A 25,774-nucleotide genomic window follows, 5' to 3' on the forward strand; every position below is an offset into this window, starting at 1 on the left:
AGTGGGTGGCTTATTATGAACAACTTAGGGTCTATAAAAAAAAAAATCCCAACAAGAGCTAAAAGAAAAAAAAAAATACTGCCAGAAGCGCTAAAAAATCTCTTCACAAGGGAACAGAATAGTTATCTGGAGATTCTGCAAATATGTAAAGGAAACTTCTTTTAGCACCGTTTTGCTGTTCAGTATAATTTCCTAAAAGTTACCTCACAGAATTGAGTCACTGCCCGCCCTACCATAAGGACTTCATAAGGCCAGTAAAGAGGCCTCAGCATCAGCCTAACTGAAGCGCCCCATGTGGACAGATGCTCCCAGGAAATGCACACAGCTGTCATTTGCTTGGTTCTAACTATGCAGTGGCGTGGTGACAGGATAGTTCCTCCTACTGTCATTGTTTTTGTAAATTTGTTCCCCACATTCATTCCGTATGATGGAGCTAAAAGTCTCTGTTGTCCAATATGGCAGTCAAGAGACACACACCACGTTTCCCCGAAAATAAGCCCTAGGCGGACAATCAGCTCTAATGCATCTATTGGAGCAAAAATTAATATGAGACCCGGTATTATATTTATTATATTACACTACATAAGACCTGGTGTTGTATTATATTATATTACATTACATTATATACCGGGTCTTATAGTAATTTTTGCTCCAAAAGGTGCATTAGAGCTGATTGTCCCGCTAGGTCTTATTTCAGGGAAATACAGTAGGGCTATTGAGCACTGGAAATGTGTGGCTAGTTTGAACTGAGAAGAACCAGCTGTACATATAAAACAATAAAACCTACTGTGAAGACATAATTAGAAGAAAATATATGAGATCACTAATGATTTTTATGTTGGCTACGTGTAAAAATAATAACGTTTGGGACAAATTTGGTTAATAAAACATATGAAAATTAACTTTACCTGTCTCTTTAAAAAAATTGTTTTAATTTAAAATTTTAATTAAAAAATAAAAATTTTTGGCTCATCTGTGTGGCTCCCATTAACACCTAAGGCCTATTTTAATCAAAGAATAACAATTGTCTTAACTCAGTGAAGACACTGTGTGACACACAGTTCCTGGTCACTCACTCACTCGGCTTCACTGCTTGACTGAATGAAAACAATTCCATCTTTCAACCCTTTCTCACTGTGTGCCATCCCCACTCAGCAGAAGGCAAGGCTCCGTCTGCTCTGAGGCCCTGGGACATATAAGTAATAGCACCAGACTTCAGTATCACTAGCTCCTCGATAATGAGAATCTCGGTTCTCCCCAGAGTGTGTCAAAGTGAGGCTCCCTTATTTCCCAGTCAGCACTGCGTCGGGAGGCATGTGGGTGATGCAGGCCAAGACTGATTTACTGCAGGGGACACAGGTTTCTGTTGATGCACTCGTGAAGACCATGTCTGCAGGATCCATTGTGCAGACCCGGGATACTGAGAGGAATACATGAATACTTGTTTTGATAATATTAAGCAGACATGTGTGACGTAGCTTTGCAGCATCTGCTGTCAACAGCAGACAAAAGGAGGCTTTACGGTTGTGAGTTATTCTGCTTTCAGGTACCATGTTAGGTGTCCAATTGGGTACCTTTGCAGGTATCAATTAGAACAGAAGTATTTTTCATAATATCTCAGTATTGATGAGTGTTCCTATAAATCCTGAGTGTGTGCGGATATGGGGAGGGGCATTCTGTAGAACCCAAAACACTACCGAGAAGAGTGTTGAAAGGCTCGTGACAGATGAAAGACCAAAGGAAGAGGTGCATCAAAGTTCACTAATGGAAAGATAATGGCGTCAGGGAGCTGGTGATTGAATGAATGAATTTTAAGAAAAAAACACACTTGGCACAAAACATATGGCACAAATAAGTTATCCAAAAGCATTGAATTATAATAATTCCAAGATGTTTCTTTCATTCCATTTTGTGTGCTGCTAATGGAGAAAGATGGGAGGTATGGTCTGAAGGGGTGAATGGTTTAGTTTTAAAATGTTTCAGCTATGTCTGGAGCTTCAGTACAGTGGATCAGACAGAGCTTAAAGAAAAAAAAGTATCTCTTCAAGAAAACTGAGATCAGATCCAATATACTCAGTAAATAGTCACGATTTTCCCATGATTTGAAATAGATTATTTTAAACTGATACAAAAATTGACAAAAAATCTGTTCTAAACAATGTATTGAACATTGACATATGGTAATTTACTAATTAGAGAAAAATAGGCAACACTTACTTCTGGAAATTGTGAAACTGAAATTGTGCAAACAATTAACTGGATTGAATCAATGGTGAAAACTTGTAGACTTTGTGTCCTTAGCATTATTTCAGTCTGACTCCCCTTAGCCCAGCCAATTTTATGCCTATGAAGTAGCCACTTTTGGAAGCAAATTCACTTTTAACAGGGTCCCATTTATTTAAAAACAAAACAAACAAACAAACAAACAAAACTGAAGGTATCCCAAATGAATACACACCTGAAAGTACTTTCTGAGGGAACTACTCAGCTAAGCTACGGTAAATAAGCACAAGGTAGTTTTAAAGAACAATTGCTTGTAGATACCGTTTAAATGAACATTTTACATAAAAGTTACTTTATTATACACCCAAGTAGTGCTTCTCAAAGGGCAGCACCATTTCTTGGCAGAAGGAGTGGAAACAAACCATCTTAGGGGCTTTTCAAAATGCAACACTATCCACCCCTGGAAAAACGTGCTAATACAAGTCTCTTTTTCTTTTTTTTCAGTATCCTACAGACTTCAAATTCTAATAAAGTAAATATCAGTCTTTAATAATCCACATAAACAAAAATTTCTTTGGGGGGTTCCCCCTTTTTTTCAGAGTAAAGGGGTCTTGAAACCCCAAACTGAGAAAACCACTGTGGCTTATCCTTAGCCACACAGGGTCAGTTTCTGGCTCTGAGCTCATAAAGCACCAGTGTGATGGAATGACCCCAAGATGCTATATAAGGCCCTGGCTGGGCTGAGCTTTCTGTCCGTTATAGCCCAGGAAGCTGATTGTGGTGACCTGTGGACTTGGACTTTTTAGCGTGGTATTGTTTTATTGTTTATTAGCACAGTATTTTTGTTGATAGTTAGTATATTTAGTAGCATAGTTAGCGTAGTTATTGTTTATTTTCACAGTAATATTAGAGTTAGTAGTGTCAGCGTAGTTAGTATAGTTATTGTCTATTAGCAGTAATAGTGTTGGTGCAGTTAGTATATTTAGTCAGTGTGGTTAGTGTAGTTCTTGTTTGGTAGCGTAGTTGTATAGCATAGTTAGTATCGTCAGTGAGTGTAGTTAGTGGGTCACCATGGCACGTAACATTAGAGACATCCGTGTTGACCAGGGGCCCATCAGTGCCCATTACGAGCTCCAGGAGATCATCGGAGAGGGCGCCTTTGGCAAGGTCGTGTTGGGTGAGCACATGCTCACGAAGACGAAGGTGGCGGTGAAGATCATCGACCAACAGGTCTCCAAGAGAATGCGCAGATCTCTCCTGCACGAAGTCCTCTGCATGGAGAACTTGCACCATCCAAACATTGTCCAGCTATTCCACGTGATCAGCTCGGCAGAATACCTCTTCTTGGTCATGGAGTTCGTGCCCGGAGGCGACATGCTGGACTACCTGCGTGCCCACGGCTGCATGTCGGAGGACACGGCCCGTGGCGTCTTCCGGCAGCTGGTGTCAGCGGTGCACTACTGCCACGAGAAGGGAGTTGCTCACCGGGACCTGAAGCCACAAAACGTGCTGTTGGACTCTGAGATGAATGCCAAACTTACAGACTTTGGACTTGGAGCTGCCTCCAATATCCATCACCTCAGCACGTTTTGTGGCAGTTTCCTGTATGCAGCCCCAGAAATGTTCCGCAGCAAAATCTATGATGGCTGTGCCACGGACACCTGGAGCCTGGGAGTGATGCTGTACCAGATGCTCACGGACACCATCCCTTTTGAGGATATCAGCTGGGAAGAGCTGCTGGAGAGCATAGGCAGTAGGCCGTATGATATGCCATCTCATCTATCCATCGAAGTACAAACCCTGCTCCAAAAACTGCTCACACCCAAACCTGAGCATAGAGAAGACCTGAAGAACATCATGACAGATGCCTGGCTTAATATGGACCAAGAGGAAGAACTGAAGCCATATGTTGAGCCACCCAGTGACGTCATAGAGCCCAGAGTAATGGAACAATTGGTGACTCTGGGCTTTCATCAAGACGACATCAAGAACACACTGGCAAACAACACGTATAATAACATCATGGCCACCTATTACATCTTACACAGGCAAAACCCCAAATTCTCACATCGTACCATCAAGGTCAAGCCCTTCCATCCCCCTGAGCTCCAGAGCTGCAGTCCCTCCCCAGCCCAGGAGGGTCAACCAGAGTTGTCCGGTTCCCAGAAGGCGGAGCAGCAGCCTGCAGACCACAAGCCAGGGGAGAAGGCCCAAGAGTCCAGTGGTCCGTCCGCCATCCTGGAGTCCAGCTCCACCATTACTGAGTTCAGGACCACCATCCGCCCATCTAGCACAGGAGCCAAGACCGCCAGTCCTGAGCCCAGCTGGGGGCCCAGGAACGCCACTCCCAAGCGCTCCACTCCCCAGTACTGCTGGGGCTCCAGGCCGGCCACTCCCGAGCCCAGTCGAGGATCCACGACGGCAACTCCCAAGCACAGACCAGGCTCCAGGCCGGCCACTCCCGAGCCCAGTCGAGGATCCACGACGGCAACTCCCAAGCACAGACCAGGCTCCAGGCCGGCCACTCCCGAGCCCAGTCGAGGATCCACGACGGCAACTCCCAAGCACAGACCAGGCTCCAGGCCGGCCACTCCCGAGCCCAGTCGAGGATCCACGACGGCAACTCCCAAGCACAGACCAGGCTCCAGGACAGCCACTCCCAAGCACAGACCAGGCACCAGCACAGCCACCTCCGAGCACAGACCAGGCTCCAGGCCAGCCACTCCCGAGCCCAGCCGAGGATCCACAACCGCCATTCCCGAGCTCATCCCTGGTCCCAGCACCACCATCCCTAGCCCAGCACCTCACTCTGGGGACTCTCTCTCCAGCCACAGCACCACCAGCAGCAGTGGAAAACCAGAAGAAAATAAACAGGGCCGGCGGCGCGTGGCTAGGAGGTGCTTGAACATTTTCAGGAAGATCTTCTGTCTGCCACCAAAAAAGGGGTGCTGCAAATGGAATCAAGTAAAGCCCCTTTAGGTTCTGGTGGGCAAAGGCAGGGTGAGAATAAGACTCTGGGGAGGTCAAGCCGGGCTCCCTGCATTTTAGGGGCTGACCTGGATAAAGCTGAGGCCTTCAGAAGCACCTCCTTGGAGGACAGCCTGGAGCTCCCTGGCAGACAAGAGGAGGGACCACCCTCGCTGCAGGTCTACCGCTTCGGCCCCCAGCTGGGTGCAACTTCAGAGACTGTGCAGTTTTTCCTTGGGCCCTTCTTCCCTCCCCTGCACTGTGGGAAGGGGATGGATGGTTCTTATGAAAGTAACTTGGTTTTCTAAACCTTTCAATAAATGTCTTGCTTCAGAAAGATGTGTTGGGTAATCTTGTTTTGCATCCTCCAGTTTGAGGAGCGTGGCGTGATGTAATACTTGAACTTAATTGGCACAATTCTGCACCTTTGCAAGGGGTACCCTCTTGGTCTTCTGTTCCCTTGGCTTTGAACCCTCAGCTCCCTTGTCCATTTCTCCTTTGTGGCAGGATGGTGTTGCTTGCTCACATAGCACACATGCTGCCTTCTTCCTGTGGATGCTCAATTTGAAGGAATCACAGTTGGTCCAAGTCAGTTATGGCAACCACTCCCCTCCCCTAACCCCCTGCTAGCGATTGGATGAGGCAAGGACTCATGACACCGTTTGGGCCAATGAGATATTACAGGAAGTCCACAGGGGCTTCTGTGAGAGATTCTCCTTCCTGGGCACTCAGTGATGTCAACAGGAATCATCTCCCCTGACCTTTTGGCTTTGCCTCCTTCCCTCTGTGCTGGCGTCATTCTCAGGTGGTCTTTCCCTTTATGAAAGCAAGATGCCCACCAACTGCCACCGGATGACATCATATCCCATCAGCCAACAGAAATAGAGCGTCTCTTCCCCCATGATTTCAGCATTGTCTAAAGATGTGTATCTCTAGAGTGACATTAGCTGCCAACAGCCCCTCATCCTATTCTTCTTAGAGGTCAGAGCATGGTTGGGTCACCATCATTGGTGAGAATGGAACATTTCCCTGAAGTGCGTTGGAGCACAGAGCAGGAATAAACCCAATGGTTTAACACTCCACTCAGCACAATCCTCGTAAAGCACTAGATTCTACCACCAGCTCAGCTGAATCAAAGAATGGAGTCTAGAGGAATGGCGGCAGCGATGTGGTCTTCTTGAGATCTCCTCTAGAACTTACCACAAATTGAACATGTATAACCCATCAAAGGACTCTCTGCTCATCACACAGAACAGCTAAGAGGCTCGTACAAGGTTTATTCAAAGGTGGGCGAACTGGGCAAGCAGGGGAAGAGGGAAGGGAGCAGAGTGGAGACAGGGCCCGCATCCATGGCTGCAGAGACGCGGGGGCCTGAGGACACAGAACAGAGATCACAAGAGCCAGGAGGTGGGCTCTTTCTCTGGTCCCACAGCTGATCTCTCCTGCAGAGAGAGCAGCTTATCCCGTGTTTGAGGCAGTAACCTCATCAGAGATCTCCAGCTGGGCCCTAGGTCAAACAAAAAAGCAAAGCCATACCTGGGCCCCTTCCCCCACTCTCCCACAGCAATCCTAGCCCCGCCCTTCCAGAGTCTCTAGCTGGTCCCTGAACTGAGGAGTATGTCAGATAACAGAGGAGCCATAGTGCTCAGGACCCGGAAAAAAGCTGCTTTCAACTGTGACCTAGGGAAGAGGCAGGGAAGAGTGTGACACTGCTGGGCTGGGAGACGGCAGAAACCTCCTTTCCGAGCCCCCACCTTTTCTGGGCTGCTGCTGTGACAAGATAATTACAGCAGCAGACACACACACAGGGGCTAACAGCAGGGGGCAGAGGCAGCTCTGGGCTTTCAGCAGCTCAGAAATCTCCAGCCCTTCACACCCCCTGACGGAAGAAGTGCCCTAAGACTCAGGAGACCTGTGCACAGAGAAGCCCACGTCCCAGCGGCTGGTTGTGCTGCTCTCAGTGAGCGTATGTGCAGGTGAGAGCAGAAAGTGCACTGACTTTGTAGAAACTACCAACCACACCTCATAACCCCACTCATCTAGAACTGCAGGGCCAGGGTTACTCTGGGCGCCAGATGGCCAGATCTGCCTGCACAAGACGTAGAGGACTCTTTGTACAACAGAGGACAACCTGGAGATTGTTTGGTGGGCTTAAGGCAAAAAGCATTTTTTTTGTATGACTATCATTTTTAGCATATATTATATGTACATATACATACACTTTCCCCTTTCTCTCTTCTTTTTTCTCTTCCCTGTCTACTTTTCCTCCCTCTTTCCATTTTTCTGTATTGATGTGTGTGTGTGTGTGTGTGTGTATTTGATATTTTTGCCTGTGTTGAGTGTGGGTTGTCAATTCTTTTTACATGTGAGTGTATTTGTTTTTTTCTTTGTTGTTGTTGTTGTGCTTGTTGATTTGTTTTGTTCTGAAATTGCCCTACCAGGGCCCTACACACACCCAGAGGCCAACTCCAGACCAAACCAGAGTATTACTGGGTTTGACCTACAAGTGACACACCCAGAGGGAATTCTCTACAGGCACAAGAGCCCATAGGGGCCAAGTCTCATCTGGGCGGCAACCCTCATGCAGCAGCTCATCCACTGTGGTCAGAGCCAATTCTCACAACTGGACAGCCTCGAAGTCAATCCCACCTACTGACAAGCCAAAAGCAATTAAAGTTCAACTTTAATGGGAGAACAAACACAACACAAAGGTCACCTTTGGAGCACACGCACAGGAGAATAGGGAAGTGGTGCAAGTCAAATATAAAGGACACATACTACATAAGACCACCCAGCAAAGACTGAGAACCCTAGGGGATCTACTAATACATCGAAGCAAACACAGTCAGCCAGAATGGGGAAACAAAGAAACATGTCCCAAATAAAAGAACAGAAGAAACCTCCAGAACTGGAACCAAATAAAATAGAGGCAACCAATCTATCAGAGACAGAGTTCAGAACATTGATGATGAAAATGTTTAAGGAGCTTAGTGACAACATAAGGAAGGATAGAGAAATCATAACGAACAACCAGTTGAAACTAAAGAACACAATTACTGAAATAAAGAACACAGAACACACTTGAAGGAATTGCCAGCAGGTTAAATGAGGCAGAGGATCGAATCAACGACTTAGAAAACAAGTTAGCAGAGATCACCCAAGTGGAACAACCAAAAGAAAAAAAGAATGAAAAACAATGAAAATGGTGTAAGAGACCTCTGGGATAACATCAAGCACAACAACATGTGCATCATACGTGAAGAGAGGGAGCAAGGGATTGAGAACCTATTTGAAGTAATAATGACCGAAAACTTCCCTAACCTGGTGAAGGAAACCAACATACAAGCCCAGGAAGTGCAAAGAGTTACAACCAAGATGAACCCAAACAGGTCCACACCAAGACAGATCAGTTAAAATGGCAACAGTTAAAGACAAAGAGAATCCTAAAAGCAGCAAGAGAAAGACAGCAGGTTACACACAGGGGAACTCCCATAAGACTATCAAATGACTTTTCCACAGAAACTTTGCAGGTCAGAAGGGAGTGGCAGGAGGTATTCAAAGTGATGAAAAACAAAGGCCTACAACCGAGATTGCTTTATCTAGCAAGGTTATCATTTAAAATTGAAGGAGAGATAAAGAGCTTCCCAGAAAAGAATAAGCTAAAGGAATTCATTACCACCAAGCCAGCAATGCAGGAAATGTTAAAAGGGCTTCTGTAAACAGAAGAAAGATGAAAACAATCTAATTAATGAAGACCAGAAATACAAATAACAAAATGGCAATAACTATGTACCTATCAATAATCACTGTAAATGTAAATGGCTTAAATGCTCCAATCAAAAGACGTATGGTGGCTGAGTGGATAAGAAAAGAAGACCCTTGCATATGCTGTCTACAAGAGACCTCAGATCAAAAGACACACACAGGCTGAAAGTGAAGGGATGGACTTAAGATATTTCATGCAAATGCAAATGAGAAAAAAAACTGGAGCAGCAATACTTACATCTGACAAAATAGACTTTAAAATGAAAAATATATTAAAAGACAAAGATGGGCACTACATAATAATAAAGGGATCGATCCGACAAGAGGACATAACCCTAGTAAACATCTATGCACCCAACATATCAGCACCTAAATATATAAAATAGATATTGATTGACATAAAGACAGAAATCAAAAGACAGAGATAACACTATCATAGTAAGAGACTTCAACACACCTCTGACAACAAGCGACAGGTCCTCCAGATGGAAAATAAATATGGAAACAGTGGTCTTAAATGACACATTGGACCAGTTGGATTTAATTGACATTTTCAGAGCATTTTACCCCAAAGCTGCAGAATACACATTCTTATTAAGTGCACATGGAACATTTTCCAAGATAGACCACATGTTAGGCCACAAAACAAGTCTCAATAAATTTAAGAAAATTTAAATCATACCAAGAGTCTTCTCTGACCACAGTGCTGGGAAATTAGAAATCAACTCCAGGAAAAAAACTGGAAGACACACAAATACATGGAGGTTGAATAACATGCCACTAAATAATGAATGGGTCAACAATGAGACCAAGGAAGAACTCAAAATATATCTCGAGACAAACAAAAACGAAAACATAATGACCCAAAATGTATGGGATGCAGTGAAAGCAGTCCTAAGAGGGAAATTCATAGCAATGCAGGCCTACCTAAAAACAAAAACAAAAACAAACAAGAAAAATCACAAACCAACAGTTCATCCTTAAAGAACAGCAAAGTAAGTCCAAAGGGAGTACAAGGAAGGAGATCAAAGTGGAAGTAAATGAAATAGAGAAAAAAAAAGGAAAAAAAGATCAATGAATCCAAGAGCTGGTTTCTCGAGAAGATAAACAAAATTGACAAACCTTTAGCTAGACTCATCAAGACAAAGAGAGAGAGGACCCAAATTAATAAAATCAGAAATGAAGAAGAGAAGTGACAACAGACACCACACAAATACAAAAGATTTTAAGAAATTACTATGAGCAACTATATGCCAACAAATTAGACAATCTGAAAAAAAAAAAAAAATTAGACAATCTGGAAGAAATGGACAATTTTCTAGAAGCATACAACCTTCCAAGGCTGGCTCAAGAAGAAACGGAAAACCTGAATAGACTGATTACTACCAGGGAAATTGAATCAGCAATCAACAAGCTCCCAATAAACAAAAGCCCTGGACCAGATGGCTTTACAGGGGAATTTTACAAAACATTCAAAAAAGAATTATCAACTATTCTCTTCAAACTATTCCAAACAATCCAGAAGGGGGGATGGCTCCCAAACAAACCCTTTTTACAAGCCACTATCACCCTGATCCCAAACACAGACAAAGATATTACAAAAAAAGAAAACCACAGGCCAATATCCCTAATGGACATAGACGCAAAAAATCCTCAACAAAATATTAGCAAACAGAATTCAGCAATACATTAAAAAGATCATACACCATAATCAAGTGGGATTCATTCGTGGTATGCAAAGTTGGTTCAACATCCACAAAATCAATTAATGTGACACATCACATTGACAAAATGTCACATTGACAAAATGAAAAACAGAAATCATATGATCAAATCAATAGATGCAGAAAAAGCATTTGACAAAACCCAGCAGACACTTATGATAAAAACTCTTAAGAGGGACCATATCTCAACATAATAAAGGCCATATATGATAAACCCAGAGCTATCATCATACTCAATAGGGAAAAGCTGAAACCATTCCCCATAGGATCAGGAACAAGGCAAGGTTGCCCACTTCCTCCACTTCTATTCAATGTAGTTCTGGAAGTTCTAGCCACAGCAATCAGACCAGAAAAAGAAATCAAAGGCATCCAAATTGGTAAGGAGGAAGTAAAATAGTCATTACATACAGATGACATGATATTATATAGAGAGAACCCCAAAGTGTCCACCAAAAGCTATTAGAACTGATATATGAATTTAGTAAAGTAGCAGGATACAAAATTAATATTCAGAAATCAGTTGCATTTGTATATACCAATAATAAAATACCAGAAGGAGAAATTAAGAAAACAGTCCCGTTTACAATTGCTTCAAAGACTATAAAATGCCTAGGAATAAATTTAACCAAAGAAGTAAAAGACCTGTGCTCAGAAAATTATAAGACACCGAAGAGAGAAATTAGACAAGATACAAATACATGGAAACACATACCATGCTCATGGATAGGAAGAATTAATACCATTAAAATGTCCATATTGCCTAAGACAATATACAAATTCAATGCAATTCCTGTCAAACTTCCAAGAACATTTTTCACAGAAATAGAACATATAATCCTAACATTTATATGGAACCATAAAAGACCCCGGATAGCCTCGGCAATCTTGAGATATAAGAATAAAGTGGGAGGTATCATGATACCTGACAGCAAATTATACTACAAAACTATAGTAATCAAAACAGCATGATACTGGCATAAAAACAGACACATAGATCAATGGAACAGAATAGACAGCCCAGAAATAAATCAATGCCTATATGGTCATTTAATGAAAGCAAGAATTTACGTTGGGGTAAAGACAGTCTATCCAATAAATGGTGCTGGGAAAGCTGGACAGGCACATGCAAAAAAATGCAGCTGGACCACCTACTTACACCATATACAAGAATAAATTCAAAATGGATTAAAGACTTAAATGTAAGATCTGAAACCATAAAACTCCTAGAAGAAAACATTGGAAGAAAGTTTAGAGCCATTACCCGGAGTAATATTTTTACTGCTATATCCCCTAGGGCAAGGGAAGTAATAGAAAAAATAAACATAGGTGATTATGTCAAACTAAATGTTTTTTCCCAGCAAAGGAAACCATCAATAAAACAGAAAAGGATCCTACTGAATGGGAGAAGATATTTGTCAATGACATATCTGATAAGGGGTTAATATCCAAAATTTATTTTAAAAACTCATTCAACTCAACTCCAAAAAACAAACAACCCAATTAAAAAATGGGGAGAGGACATGAAGAGACATTTTTCTAAAGAGGACATACAGAGGGCAAACGGACATATGAAAAAATGCTCAATCTCAACAATCATTAAAGGGACACGAATAAAAACAACAATGAGATACCACCTCACACCAGTAAGAATGGCTATCATCAATAAAACAACAAACAACTAGTGCTGGCGAGGACGTGAAGAAAAGGGATCCCTCGTGAACTGCTGGTGGGATTGCAGATTGGTGCAGCCACTATGGAAATCAGTATGGAGGTGTCTCAGAAAACTGGAAATGGAACTACCTTATGACCCAGCAATACCACTCCTAGGTATCTATCCAGAGAAATCTAAAACACTAATTAGAAAAAATGTATGCACCCCTATGTTTATTGCAGCATTATATTCACAATAGCCAAGACATGGAAACGACCGAAATGCCCATCAGTAGATGACTGGATTCAGAAACGGTGGTACACTTATACAATGGAGTATTACTTGGCCATAAAGAAGAATGCAACAATATGGATGGACCTAGAGAACATTATGCTAAGTGAAATAAGTCAGAGAAAGACAAATACCATATGATCTCACTTATATGTGGAACCTAAAGAATAGAATAAATGAATGAACTAATCAGAAACAGTCTCAAGATATAGAGGAAAAACTGAGGGTGGCTAGATGGGAGGGGGTGGGATGAGGGAGAAGTTGAGGTGGTTAGAAAGCACAGCTGGTAACCACAAGATTGCCACGGGGATACAAAAGTCAGTTTGGGGAACAAATCAATAAAGTTGTAAAGATTTTGTAGGGTATCCAATGGACACTGTCTTATTATAAAGACCACTGCAGGGATGGGGTAGATGCCTAATGCTGCACTGTACACCTGAAGCTGAAGATGAATAATAATGAATGTCAACTATAATTGTATATATTTATATATTCACAAGAAAAGGAGCACAGCATTAGGAATAGAGACAGTGGGGATGTAACGGCTGTGTGCGATGTCAAAGGGGTAGTAGATTGCGGAAGGGGGCACTATCACTTTGTGAGGGGTATAAATGATAACTGTCTAACTATTACATTGTTTTGTACACCTGAAACTTAAAAAAAAAAAAGAATGGAGTCTAATACTTGGCTGGTTGTAAGCATAAGAGCTGCCATAGAAATGACCTTAAACTCAGGGGCATTCAAATCCTTAGAGAGTTGGGCAGAGAGAAGCAACATTGATGGGATTGCTTGAAGACAAATGGTCCCATTTTGCCTCTGCAGGAGGGTTGTCAGTGAACGAAGATCTGTTTGGGCTGAGTTGATATGGGTGAGTGAAGTGAATCTGTTCTGCCCCGGGTAAGAGGTGGGCGGTGCACAGGAGCCAATGCAGCAGGGGGCGCTCTCCAGCAACGTGTTCACTTTGTGGAAATGAAAATCCAGTGTTACCTGTGTCGGGCGTCACAATGGCTCAAAATCTGGATTTTTATGTGAACTTGCCTGACTTTTTGTTAGGACATAATTTTTAAAAATAGACACTGTGGAACTAATTCTGTGGCGTGAGGACGCCATTCCTGTAGGTCTCTTGAAGCCAGTACGTTGCCAGTTTGCAACCTCGGCTCCAGGTTCCCAGAAATGCCCTGCAATGTAGAGCCAGACATGTGGGGCCATTTGTTGGGTGCCATCGTGTATCACCTCCTTCCAAATGTCCTATAGTTTGCCGTTTTCTGACTCGCGGGGCTTTTGGGTTCTTTGGTTCATTTTTCATCAGTGAGAACAGTGGAAGGATATCATGCAAAGGAGCCCAGTGGAAATCATCCCAGTCTTTAGTGCTAGGATGCTTTTTCACAGACATGGATGATTATGTGACCATGTGCTTGATAAGATCAACTGAGAAATGTCTGCTAAGTTTTATCATCAGAAATAAATGTGCTTTAAGGGGCAAAGAGTTTGTTTTTGTATCTTATCGACTCTGTGACTGTCACAGTTCATGTTTGCATCTTGCTGTCGGATGCTAGAAAACCAGAATGAATCTGTGTGTGAACACTTCTGGCACCATCCTCCTTTTGTTCACGCACTTTCCTTTTGTTTAATACCGTGTTTCCCCGAAAATAAGATCTAGCCGGACAATCAGCTCTAATGCGTCTTTTAGAGCAAAAGTTAATGTAAGACTCAGTCTTATTTTACTATAAGACCGAGTCTTACATAATATAAAATAATGTAATATAACATAACATAACATAAGACTAGGTCTAATATAATATAATTTATAATATAATATAATATAATATAATATAATATAATATAATATAATATAATATAATATAATATAATATAATATAATACCAGGTCTTACTAATTTTTTTCTCCAAAAGACACATTAGAGCTGATTGTCCAGCTAGGTCTTATTTTCGGGGAAACATGGTACAATTTACATTCTCAAGCATTTCTACTCAGTTTATCTTGCAGTACAGACTGAGTTCAAATTTTATACATTTACAGTTTGACTTCTTTTAAGAAGCAAATTGTTTTTTATGTTGAGTGGGGCAAAGAGTGAAAGGATTCTTACATGACCTGGTTCCAAACAGAACACCTGTGACTGGATAGATTCAAACTCAAAATTACCATATAGGAAAAGGATGGAGTAAGAAGGGAAGGGAGCAGGAGAAGGAAATCAAGTATGATACCACTAAAGATTCAAAAGATTTATCCATCACCTACTGGAGGACATCGTGGTTTGGTCCCAAGTTTGGGCAATTATGAACAGAACTGCCATAAACATGTGTGTGCAGGTTTTTGTGTGGACATAAGTTTTCAACTTCTCTGGGTAAATATGAAGAAGCATGATTGTTTATCGTATGGGAAAAGCACAGTTTTGCAAGAAACTAATAACAAACTATTTTAAAGTGCCTATACCATTTTGCATTCTCATGATGTTAACTTTTGATTAGAATCTTCAAATACCGTTGGGTTGTAGGGTCACAATTAAGACACTTTTAGCATTAACAAACTGCTGATAGAGTATGGATTAAAATATACTTATAAACACAAACACACACTCACACACACAAACACACATGTATATGAGGTGTGATCAAAAACTACGGTGAATGTTTAAATTTTTAAAAATGTATTATAATAAAAGATACATTGCCATTAATCCCCCTCAAAATACTCCCCCTCACTTCAAAAACACTTATCCCATCATTCTTGTCACTTTCAGAAGCAGTTCTGGAAGTCCTCTTTCATAAGTGTCTTCAGTTACATTGTCCTGGCTGTCTCGATGTCCTGAATCAATTCCAAACATTTACCTTTCATGGTCATTTTGACTTTGGGGAAGAGCCAGAAGTTGCATGGTGCCAGATCTGGTGAATGAGCTGTATGAGGACACACTGCAATGTTTTTATTTGACAGAAAATTCTGTATACCAGAAGCGATGTGTGACATGGAGCGTTGTCATGATGGAGGATGATTTACAGCACACTTTAAAACACACCCTCTTCAATCATAGCTCACACCTGGCTGACTGCACGGAACAAGTTGAAACTTGTCACACACTGTTACTAAGGTTTGACGCGCCGCTTCCCATGTTGAAGACCCCTGCTTTTCCGTTAGATGGCACTCGGCAGCAGCAGTCACCGTATTTTGTAATTACATCTCATATCATATATAGTTGTTTATGTTGAGATATTCTAAAGAAAATTATATAACCAAACTTCTAGGATAAATGAGAAAACTCTTAATCATATAAAAATATGTTAATAACCCTTCTCAAGGATAGCTCAAGCTGAGAAAATGAATATAAAGAGTGAAAAATTCTAACAGCATAATCAATAAATATGTATAGAGGTGTATGATGTGCTCTCAAACTATAGAATATGTATTCTACTTAAGCCCACATAAAATGTTTTTTCAATTACACACATTACAAGGAAAGTCTCAACAAAGTTTTAAAACTATGCATGATACAAGCCCTCTAACCACAAGACTTTTCAATTAGAAATAAATGTCTAAAAAATCACACATTTATAAATTGAAAAAAAAAATCACCCTGAATAACTCATGTTAAAGAAAGAAATAGAAATAGTTAAATATTTATATCTACCGGGTTCTGTATAAAATGACAATTGTCATAGGTGACAAATAACAGAAATATAAACAAAAAATGAGAAGGGAGGGATCATTTCATTCTAATAATTCAATATGTCTATTGCCTCCATTTTTATACAGAATTAACAGTGTGAATTGAGAAATATTAGCAGGAATTAGTAGAATATGCACATATATATAAAATTCATGAATAAAAGTTTTATTAATTCATTTCAATACTATTAATTCTATGCAATAAATATATAATCATATATGACATACACATATCTAAAACAATGTAGGGGGCCATATTCCCAGTCCCCAAGGGACTCTTCAGATAGCAGGATTGCTCAAATATGCCTACAAATCCACTTTCCTTCAGTGGAGATGGGACAATCACCAGAACAGAAGTACAGAGAGCTTCAAGACTACAGGGAAAAAGCCATTGTTTTTTTGCCAGGAAGAATTGTTGATGTCATGGAGACTTGGAAATCTGTGTTCTTTTTAAATTTCTAATTTGCATATAATAGAATTAAGAATTTAACATGAATTTTACATGATGGAAAGGTGGAGGTTTAGAAAATTGGTGGGTTTTGCATCATTTGAGGCAAATCGAGTCTGAGAAAAGCCACTTCCTTGATGTGGAACGTGGTGGCGCATCTTACACTCAAACACGCCCTCCTGTTGCAGTGAAATGCCATTATGATTCCTGCATAATGGCATGATATCAAGAGGCAAGTGCAAATTTCCTTCCCAAGCTGAAATTTAGAAATCACCAAGTGGGCCTTGAAATCAAAAGCACCAGTTGGCTCCACGTCCCTCAGCAAATTCTTTTCCAGAAGTAAATAATTGTTACTGGCTGAAATGACGCTCAGCCGAGGCAAACAGTCCTTCTGAGACCCTGTGGGGTGCTAATGGTCAGACGGTTTGTCCTTAACGGGCTGGGATGTGGAGCAGTAAACTGAATCTTGCCCGTTCTATTTGAAACACTTAGCTTTTCAATGGGGAGTACTCAGAAGGAGATGAAAATTGCTCTGGCATTGGAATGAAAACAAAGAGGAGAAAATGGAAACAAAATGGGTGAGCATCACTCTTAGAAGCTGAGGCTGATTTCTTCACCATTGTTAAATTTGGGGGAATTTATTTTTGAAAATTTCTATAGTAAAATATCAGGCTCATTCCTGACAATGGTGTGTTTAGTGACTATAAATCAACAATAGTCCTGAGTAATAGATGTGTTCCAAAATGGAGAAAGCATTAAGATGGCTGGATGGCAGAGAGGAAAGGAGAGAGAAAGGAAGGGAGGGAAGGAGGGAGGGAACTGCTTTTATTTAGAGAAAGAAATGGGTCAAAACATGCATTACTCTTTCAAGCTGCCTACCTTAGTATATTAAGTATTTCTTATCAGCTTTCTAGAAAGAAGAAGCTTGTTTAGGAAGCCAGAAGCATTTCTTAAGAACAGGCAGACAGAGTGACTAAATGGTCTATCAGGACATGGTTTATGTGAAAATGCATTTTTTTTTTTTTTTTTTTTTACTGACTAAAAAATAAATAAATCTAAAAATATCCATTTATACAAACAGAGCTCTCCACCAAGTATCTTCTTTCTCAGTGCACTGGAGAGGTGAAAAGAGGGGATGAAACATTTTAAATAAGATCAGGGAATATGATTTGGGGCATAATCTAAGGCCCGCTATTTGTACATAACAGTACTCCTGTCATCCTATAGAGAAGCTTGTTTTCACTGAATTAAGATGGCAAGTCCTCAGCCTGAAGCAACACATTTTGCTGCAGAGAGCTTGCAAAATGGCGCCAGAGAAAAACCTACACAAAACCAGAGCCCTCAGCCCTGCCTTGGCTATTCAACTTACAGCCATCATTCTTGACTTTGGGAGCTCATCGTATGAAGATAACCTGGCTGCAGTAGCTGGGCCTTAATTCTACATTCGTCCGAAATGCCCTCACGACACGTTTAAAGCAACCGTGGACCCAGTAGCTGGGGCAGAATGTTTTAATGAGAAAAGCAAAGTCCAAAGGTTTGAATAGTTAGGAATCAAGTTGAAATTGCTACATGAATCAAGATGGTGTGACATCAGAACGCTACAAGAGAGGTACCCCTGCACTGTCACAAGCGGTGAGTAACCAAGACCTCTATCTGAGCTGTGGACAAGGAGGTAAACGCGCCTCCTTGCGCTCCCTGAGTGCACAACTCAGTGTTGCATTTCGCTTCCTTTAATCAGTCTGTGTGACTTGAACGCTTATTCTGTCCCTGACACCACGCAGAAAGATGGTAGACATAAAACACATTCCCTGCCCTCTAAGTAAATGCGCTGAAGACAATTACTAAAAGAACCATTATGCAAGGGATAACAAACAAATGAACTGTGGAATACCGCCTACTCTGACCGCTAATGTCTTCAGATATGTTTAGAGGTCAGAAACACATCAAAAGAGAATTCTTTCAACTAATTCATTCATCAAATGCTTACTTAATATCACGATTTTATCATTACTTGACCAGAATTTCTCAAACTAACTACGCTTAAGAATCATTTGGGATCTTTGTTTAAAATGCATAGTCTGAGGCCTGAAATGCATGTTTTGTCTCCGGAATCTGTGGCCTTAGTAAGGCCCCAAGTGATCCACTTTACATACCATCCCCCTCCACTTTATACTTTGGGACGCTGTGGAGTGAAAGTCCATTGCCCAACTTGTTAAACACTAGAGACTTGTATGAAGCGTGTCATATGTTCTATATTTAATAAGTATTTGTTAAATGAATAAATGTCTACTATTCCTCTATACTAGGCACCATGGTGCATTTCAGAATGTAAGTTGATGAGCCACTAGACTAGGTAAGTCTCAGTACATAGGGCCTGACATATAGTAAAGACTCTGTGACATATGGTACGTCAAAAAATATTTGTAGATTATCTCCTAGGTACCTGGCACCAGGCAAAATGGAAACTATAGTTTGAAAGTGCCTCGCTAGAGGTGAATTAGGGTGCTACCAAAGCACATAGAAGAGGTGATGACCTCCCGTTTGCCCTCTCCAAGATCTCCCAGAAGCCCTACCCACGCCCACAGCCAGAATTCCTACTGGTCCTTCTCTTTGTCAACATCGTCACTCCCACCCTCAAGCTAAATAGCTCTCATGGTTTGGCGCCTCATGCAAAGGAAATCCGCCCCGGGTCTAGAAAGCTACAGATTTTAGCAAAAGATGTGGGACCATCATCAATTCCTCTCTCAGAATTTGGCAATTGGGGACACAGAGAATGAATGGGAAGCTGGAGAGAGAGAGAGAGAGAGAGAGAGAGAGAGAGAGAGAGAGAGAGAGAGAGAGATTGCAAGTTGGAGGGCCACCATGGTAAGAGTATAAGGTGCTTGGGGGGATTGGAGCCACGTTGAAAAATATCCCTATAACCTAAGAAGCTAGATCTCTTTGCTTTTGGCACTGGAAAGCCCGCTGAGGTTACTAATCAGGACAGTGTCTCTGTCAACTTTTTGTTTTGCGTAAATTCCTCTGAATGAAGTGAAAACCGATGAGAGGATGGCAAGGTGAGCATGAAGGTGAGCACTGAGGTTCCTGTAGTCGGCAAAGTCGATGAAGGCTTGTACTGGGGCGTTGGCACTGGGACCTGGAGAGAGGGAACAGATGGCAGAAGACAATGCTTCTAGGAGGTAGAACCAGCAGAGTTCACACAGTCCGTGGTATTTCGAGAATTTCCCTAAGACACTCCCAACTTTAATCCACTGATTGCCAGTTTCACACATGCCAGTTGACATGTGTAGCATTATCCTATCATGGCTCTCCTGAGAGGGTACAAAAAGCAGGATCAATGTCATAAACACAGCTCTCTGTGCCCCAGAGGTTATGAAGCTGGAATAGATTTAGAGCGGTCTTGACAATCACTGATGCCTGGCTTCCTTCTTGCTCATTACCTCTGGTGAGGACCCACGGGTTGGCACAGAAAACACACGTCGTAGAACAAGGTCCCTGAGTGCACCCTCTGTGCCACTCCCAGTCCACCAAATGGCTCTGGCTTTGATACTTCTGTTCACTTGGATTCGGCTCGGGCCACAGACAATCTGCTTGCCTGCTTTGGGAGGGGCCTCAAGACTCAGGCCTGCTCTCAGTGGCTGCTCAACCTGCAGCCCCGTGTACAGGACTTGTCGGAGTTCCTGCTTGTCTATTGCTCTGACAGAGATGATGTCAGGGCACCTGAGATGATGTGTGCGATGCACTAAGGTCACACCTGGTTGGTAGTGAGGGACTGGTCATATCCCCTGTCCTAACTGCTGGCTTGATGTCAGCTCTCGACTGTTCTACTCTAAGTATTCAGGCCACAGTGCCACCTGGCCCCTCCCTGATGCATTATGGGTTCTCCTGAACTTTCCTCTCTGGCTTCCCAAGCCTTGCTTGTCTGGGAGGTTCTACAAGCCACACAAAGGGAGCTGGTGGATCTCACCTTAGACTGTGTGGCTCTCCACTTTTCCTCACAGCCTGCCTACCAGACATAGGATCTGCCACATTTTGGTAATTCAGCAAGTACTGATTTACCTCAATTCAATTCAACAAAAATTCATGCAGGAACTACTGCACGCCAGTCACTGCAAGAGGCCCTGAAGACACAGCAACAAAGACAACAGTTCTAAACATCCAGGACACCATCTAAATAAATAAAATCAACTAATGATGAAAACATTAAATGACACAACTGCTAAATAGAATGCAAACACCATTCAAGGAGCACATCCCAGGAAGGGTAGACAATTCTGATTGGCAAAGACGTAGGAAGAATGGATTGAGGAGGTTTCACTTGCTGTTTTTTATCAGCTCTGCTAAGGCATAATTTACAAGCAGTAAAACACATTTTAAGTATATAGTTCAGGACGTTTTGATAAATTTGTAGATGCCCATGAAACAAAATCACAGTCAAGACGTACAATGCCTGCATCACCCCCAAAGTTTTCCTGTGTTCTTCCTGATTAATTCTCACCCCTGTCCCCCAAGATCGCACTGGTGTGCTTCCTGGCAATATCAGACCCATCTCCCCTGGAGTTTGTATAAGTGGAGTCTTATATAGTATGGACTCTTTCATCTGGCCTTTTGTTTCAGCATAATATTTCTGAGGCTCATTTATACCCACGTAACAGTACTTAATTTCCTGCTGTGAATATCATTCCATCGTATGCGTATGGTACATCTTGTTTACCCTCATATGTTTATGGACAGTTGGGTTATTTCGAATTGTAGTCTACAATGAATAAAGCTATTATGAGTAGTTGTGTACTTAAGGGTATTTTGTGGATTATGTATTTGTGGACATATGTATTGTGTGGATATGTATTTTCATTTCTTTTGTGTAAATAAATACCTGTGAGTAGGATTGTTGGGTCATGTGGTAAGTTTCTGATGAACTTTGTAAGAAACTGCTAAATTATTTTCCAAAACAAATGTAACCATTTTCTATTCTCATGAGCTACGTGTGAGAGTTCCATCGGTCCACATCTCTGACAACACTTACTACCAGGGTCTTATTTGCATTTTGCCATCCAAGTAGGTGTGCAGTCACATCTCAGTGTGGTTTTAATGTGAATTTCCCTGATGATTAATGATGTTTAACAGTTATTCATGTGTTTACTGACCATTCAAATATCTTTTTTCAATTAGTGGCTGTTCAAAATTTTAATCAGGCTATTCGTCTCTTTATTATTGAATTGTAAGGATTTTTTTTCACATATTCTGAATATTTGTTAAATATTCATATTTTTCTCCCAATATGTGGCTTGTTGTTATTTTCATAAGGTGTCTTTTAAAAAGTAGACATTTTACATTTGACAGCCTTTCTTATTGTGTCTTATTTAAAAAAAACTTTTGCTAATTTCAAAGTCACAGAGCTTTGTTTCTTAAATTTTCTCTAGAAGTATTACAGTTTTAATACTTCTAGTTTAGATTCCGCTGTGTGTGTGTGTGTGTGTGTGAGTGAGTGTGTGTGTGTGTGTGTGTGTGTGTTTTGTCTATACCATATGGTAAGTGTTGAGGGTTATCTATTTTCATATTGATATCCAGTTTTTCCAGCCCCATTTCTTGAAAAGCTATCCATTCTTCATTGAATTCCTTTTTACTTTTTTTTTAAAAAAAGAATGAGCCGCATATGAGAGGTTTTATTAGCAGACTTCTCTTTTTGTTTCCCTGGTCTATATATCTACTCTAACACTAATACTGCTTTGGCTTTGATTACAGGAGCTTTATAGTAAGTGTTGAATTTAAGTAATTCAATTTGTCATAGTCCAATTTGTCTTGATTAAAATCTTTCAAATTTTTAACATATATTTTAGAATTTGTTTGTCAATAGCTACAAGTCCTCTGAGCTTTTCATTGGGTCCATATGAAATCAACAGATCAATTTGTTGAGAATGAACATCTTAACAGAATCAAATCTAACATATGAGGATATGTGCTAGTTTGCAAGGGCTCCATAATAAAACACCATGGACTAAGTGGCCGCAACAATAAATATTTATTTTCTCTCTGCTCTGGAGGCCAGAGGTGCCCAACATCAAGGTGTCGGCAGGTTTGGTTTTCCCTGAGGCCTCTGCCCTTGGCTTGTAGATGACCACCTTCTCACTGTGTCCCCACATGCTTTTCTCTGTGGACACCCATCTCTGGTGTCTCTTCCTCTTCTAATAAGGACACCAGTTATATTGATTAGGCCCAACACTAATGGCCTCATCTTAACTTAACACCCTCTTTGAAGTCCGTATCTCCAAACACAGTCACATTCTGAGGTGTTTGGAGTTAAGGCTCCAACATACAAACTTTGAGAGGACACAATTCAGCTTATAACCATACATACTCCATTTATTTACATTTTACTTAATTATTGTTTGCAATACTTTGCAGTTTTCAGTATATAGATCTTGTACATTATTTGGCTAAATTTGTCCCTAAATTATTCCTATTTTAATACCATTGTACATATTTTTAAACTTCAACGTCTAATTGTTCATTGCTAATATATAGAAATCCAACTTTTTCATATTGTTCTATCCTATGACACTGCTAAATTCTTTTTAGTTCTAGAACTTTTTTTTTTAGATTTCTTAGAATTTTCTATATAATCATCTTGCCTGCAAGCAAAGGTGTTTTTAATTTGTCCTTTCCAACCTTATATGCATTTTATGTTTTGTTCTTTATTTTTGAATTGGGTAAGTATTAAGTTTTAGATAGACAGAGAGATAGAGATAGATAAATATCTATATATAGATACATACAGATATAGACAGATATATAGATAGAGCTAGAGATACAGACATAGATATATCTTACCCTCAGGGAACCTGCATTCTAGTGGAAACAACAGGACATATGCACAAATAAATATATCATTTCAAATATAAGCAATGTTACAAAACAAAGGAAACCAGGGAAAACAGTTGGTGGGGTCGTACATTCCTACCCTAAGCAGGTTGGAGCTGGCCAGGGCAGATCAGGGGGGGTGTGAATTACCCGAGCAGTCCAGATAAGGAGACCAGCAATCGGCTAGTCCCAGAGTCAGAAATGAGTAAACAGAATGCTGCACAATGTTTACAAAATAAAAAGGCCAATGTGATTGGAACGTAGCAAACAAGAAAGAGAGTGGCAGGAGGTGAATTCGAAGTTAGGGAGGCCCTATATCAATGTCAGGGCTTATAGCCCAGCTTTCATTTGAAAAGATAACCTGGCACATAACATAAAAATAATTACTTTTTCATTTAATGAAAGGGTGATGTCCCTTCTAGAAAACTACACGGCCTCCCTATTAATAGCTACAAATATACATGGTGTATATTTTCATTATAATGGTGTGAATTGAGACAGCAAACATAACATTACTGTGTTCCAGGTACTATTGTAAACGCTGCACGTATGTGTTTGTGTGTTCAAATACATGTACCCAAATATAGCACATTTTTCTTGTATGTATTAACTTACATACTAGGTGTAACATATGGGTTTTTTCTCCTTATATTTATATTTTTCCATTATGCAGAGTCATCATATATTTTCCCCACAAGTCAGGTTTGGAGAAAATTATCACTGCACTTGAGATTAGGCTCAGCTGTAAAGATAAGGACACAGAGGCACATTCTGATTATCCGTCCCTTCAGGCCAGGGACAGCAAACCTGCTCCTGAGAACAGCCTCTGGCCTGGGGCTGGGATACGGTGGGCTACCAGGCGGTCACCTGACGGTCAGCCTGGGGAGGGGCTTAACTGGGTTACACAGAGGTGTGCAAAGCCAGTTACAGAAGAATGTGAGACAAGGTGTCGCAATCCCAGAGAGAAAACATTGCACGCACTGTTATATATCTTTATAGTTACGGTGTTTCTGTGTGCACGTAATTATGTATTGTGGGCAAGGTAAAAATAGTATTTCTGCTTTGTCCCACACACTGCAATTCCCTTAGCTCTCAACACATCTTCTCTAATCTCTGAATGTAGGCATTTCAAACGTACCCAGTCATATACTCTCTCTTGGGTTAAAGCAAGGAATACAACTTTATAGAACAAATCTAGGCCCTTTCTTTTAAATACAGCCTAAATGACGCACCCTGTGTTTACATTTTCTATGATAAATAACTATAAATATCTTAATCATTTTACATATGTGTTAATTTCTTGGCTTTTAAATGTGGGAAATTTAGATTTAACTTTTGAACTCAGTTTGATTTTTTTTGTCAGTATATGATCAGGGAAGAGGAACATAAAAATTTATTGTTGGGACAAGTTTGGGGGACCTCAACATAGGACAAAGTTGGGGCTTTTACCACTACTAGTAAAACCAAATGAATGTGCTATCAATCAATCAATATATTGTTCTGAATATATACATAATGAGTGTAAGCTCATTATAACCATCTGGGCTCCATGGCTCAAAATCATTACGGTCCTCTGTCCTCAGGAAATAGAAATTTCTTGGTAATATAACAAATGTTTAGAAATGCTGCATTCTTATTTTGTTGTCAAAGACGTTATTATTTTTCATATTAATCAGATGTTAGCGCATTATAACCATATTAGTCATCATCCAAGTACATTATCATAACAAATATACTGCTATATAAATCTTCCAGGATGAATTTTCAGTGTCAGATCATTTCAGGGTTGGATGGGCCCTTAGAAACATCTGATGAAGCCAATCCCAGACTCCATGCTTCCTTCAATCACCTGTTTTGGCTCTGAGTTTGTTTAGCTACTGCTTGAGTCCTTCCAGAAAGTGGGAACTCACTATTTCTAAACCAGCTGATTTTGTTGAAGGATTCTAATTATGAATTGCCTCCTATATTCCTCCTTTTATTTTCTGTTCATCGTATATCGGGTACCTGCTAGGACTACAATGAGGATTAAGGAAGACAATGCTTGGAAAGTGCTTTGCAGAGTCTCTAGTACACAACGAATCACCAACAAAAGTCATCGTTTGTTCATTTCATTTTTCTTTTACCCAGTTTTCATCCCTAGACAGTATATTTACCGTTAGGATT

The 25,774-nt window shown here is 40.8% G+C and overlaps 1 protein-coding gene across 1 annotated transcript; it reads left to right on the forward strand.

Moving 5' to 3' along the window:
* Positions 1-3,294: 3,294 nt before the first annotated feature.
* LOC148758978 (serine/threonine-protein kinase MARK2-like) lies at positions 3,295-5,202 on the forward strand. Its single transcript, XM_088796364.1, has one exon. It carries the CDS (start codon positions 3,295-3,297, stop codon positions 5,200-5,202), a length of 1,908 nt encoding a protein of 635 aa, XP_088652490.1.
* The last annotated feature ends 20,572 nt before the right edge of the window (positions 5,203-25,774 follow it).

This window comes from Rhinolophus sinicus, chromosome 2 (assembly GCF_057876585.1).
Source record: "Rhinolophus sinicus isolate RSI-liver-muscle chromosome 2, RSI-T2T, whole genome shotgun sequence".
In the NCBI taxonomy this organism is placed as follows: Eukaryota; Metazoa; Chordata; class Mammalia; order Chiroptera; family Rhinolophidae; genus Rhinolophus; species Rhinolophus sinicus.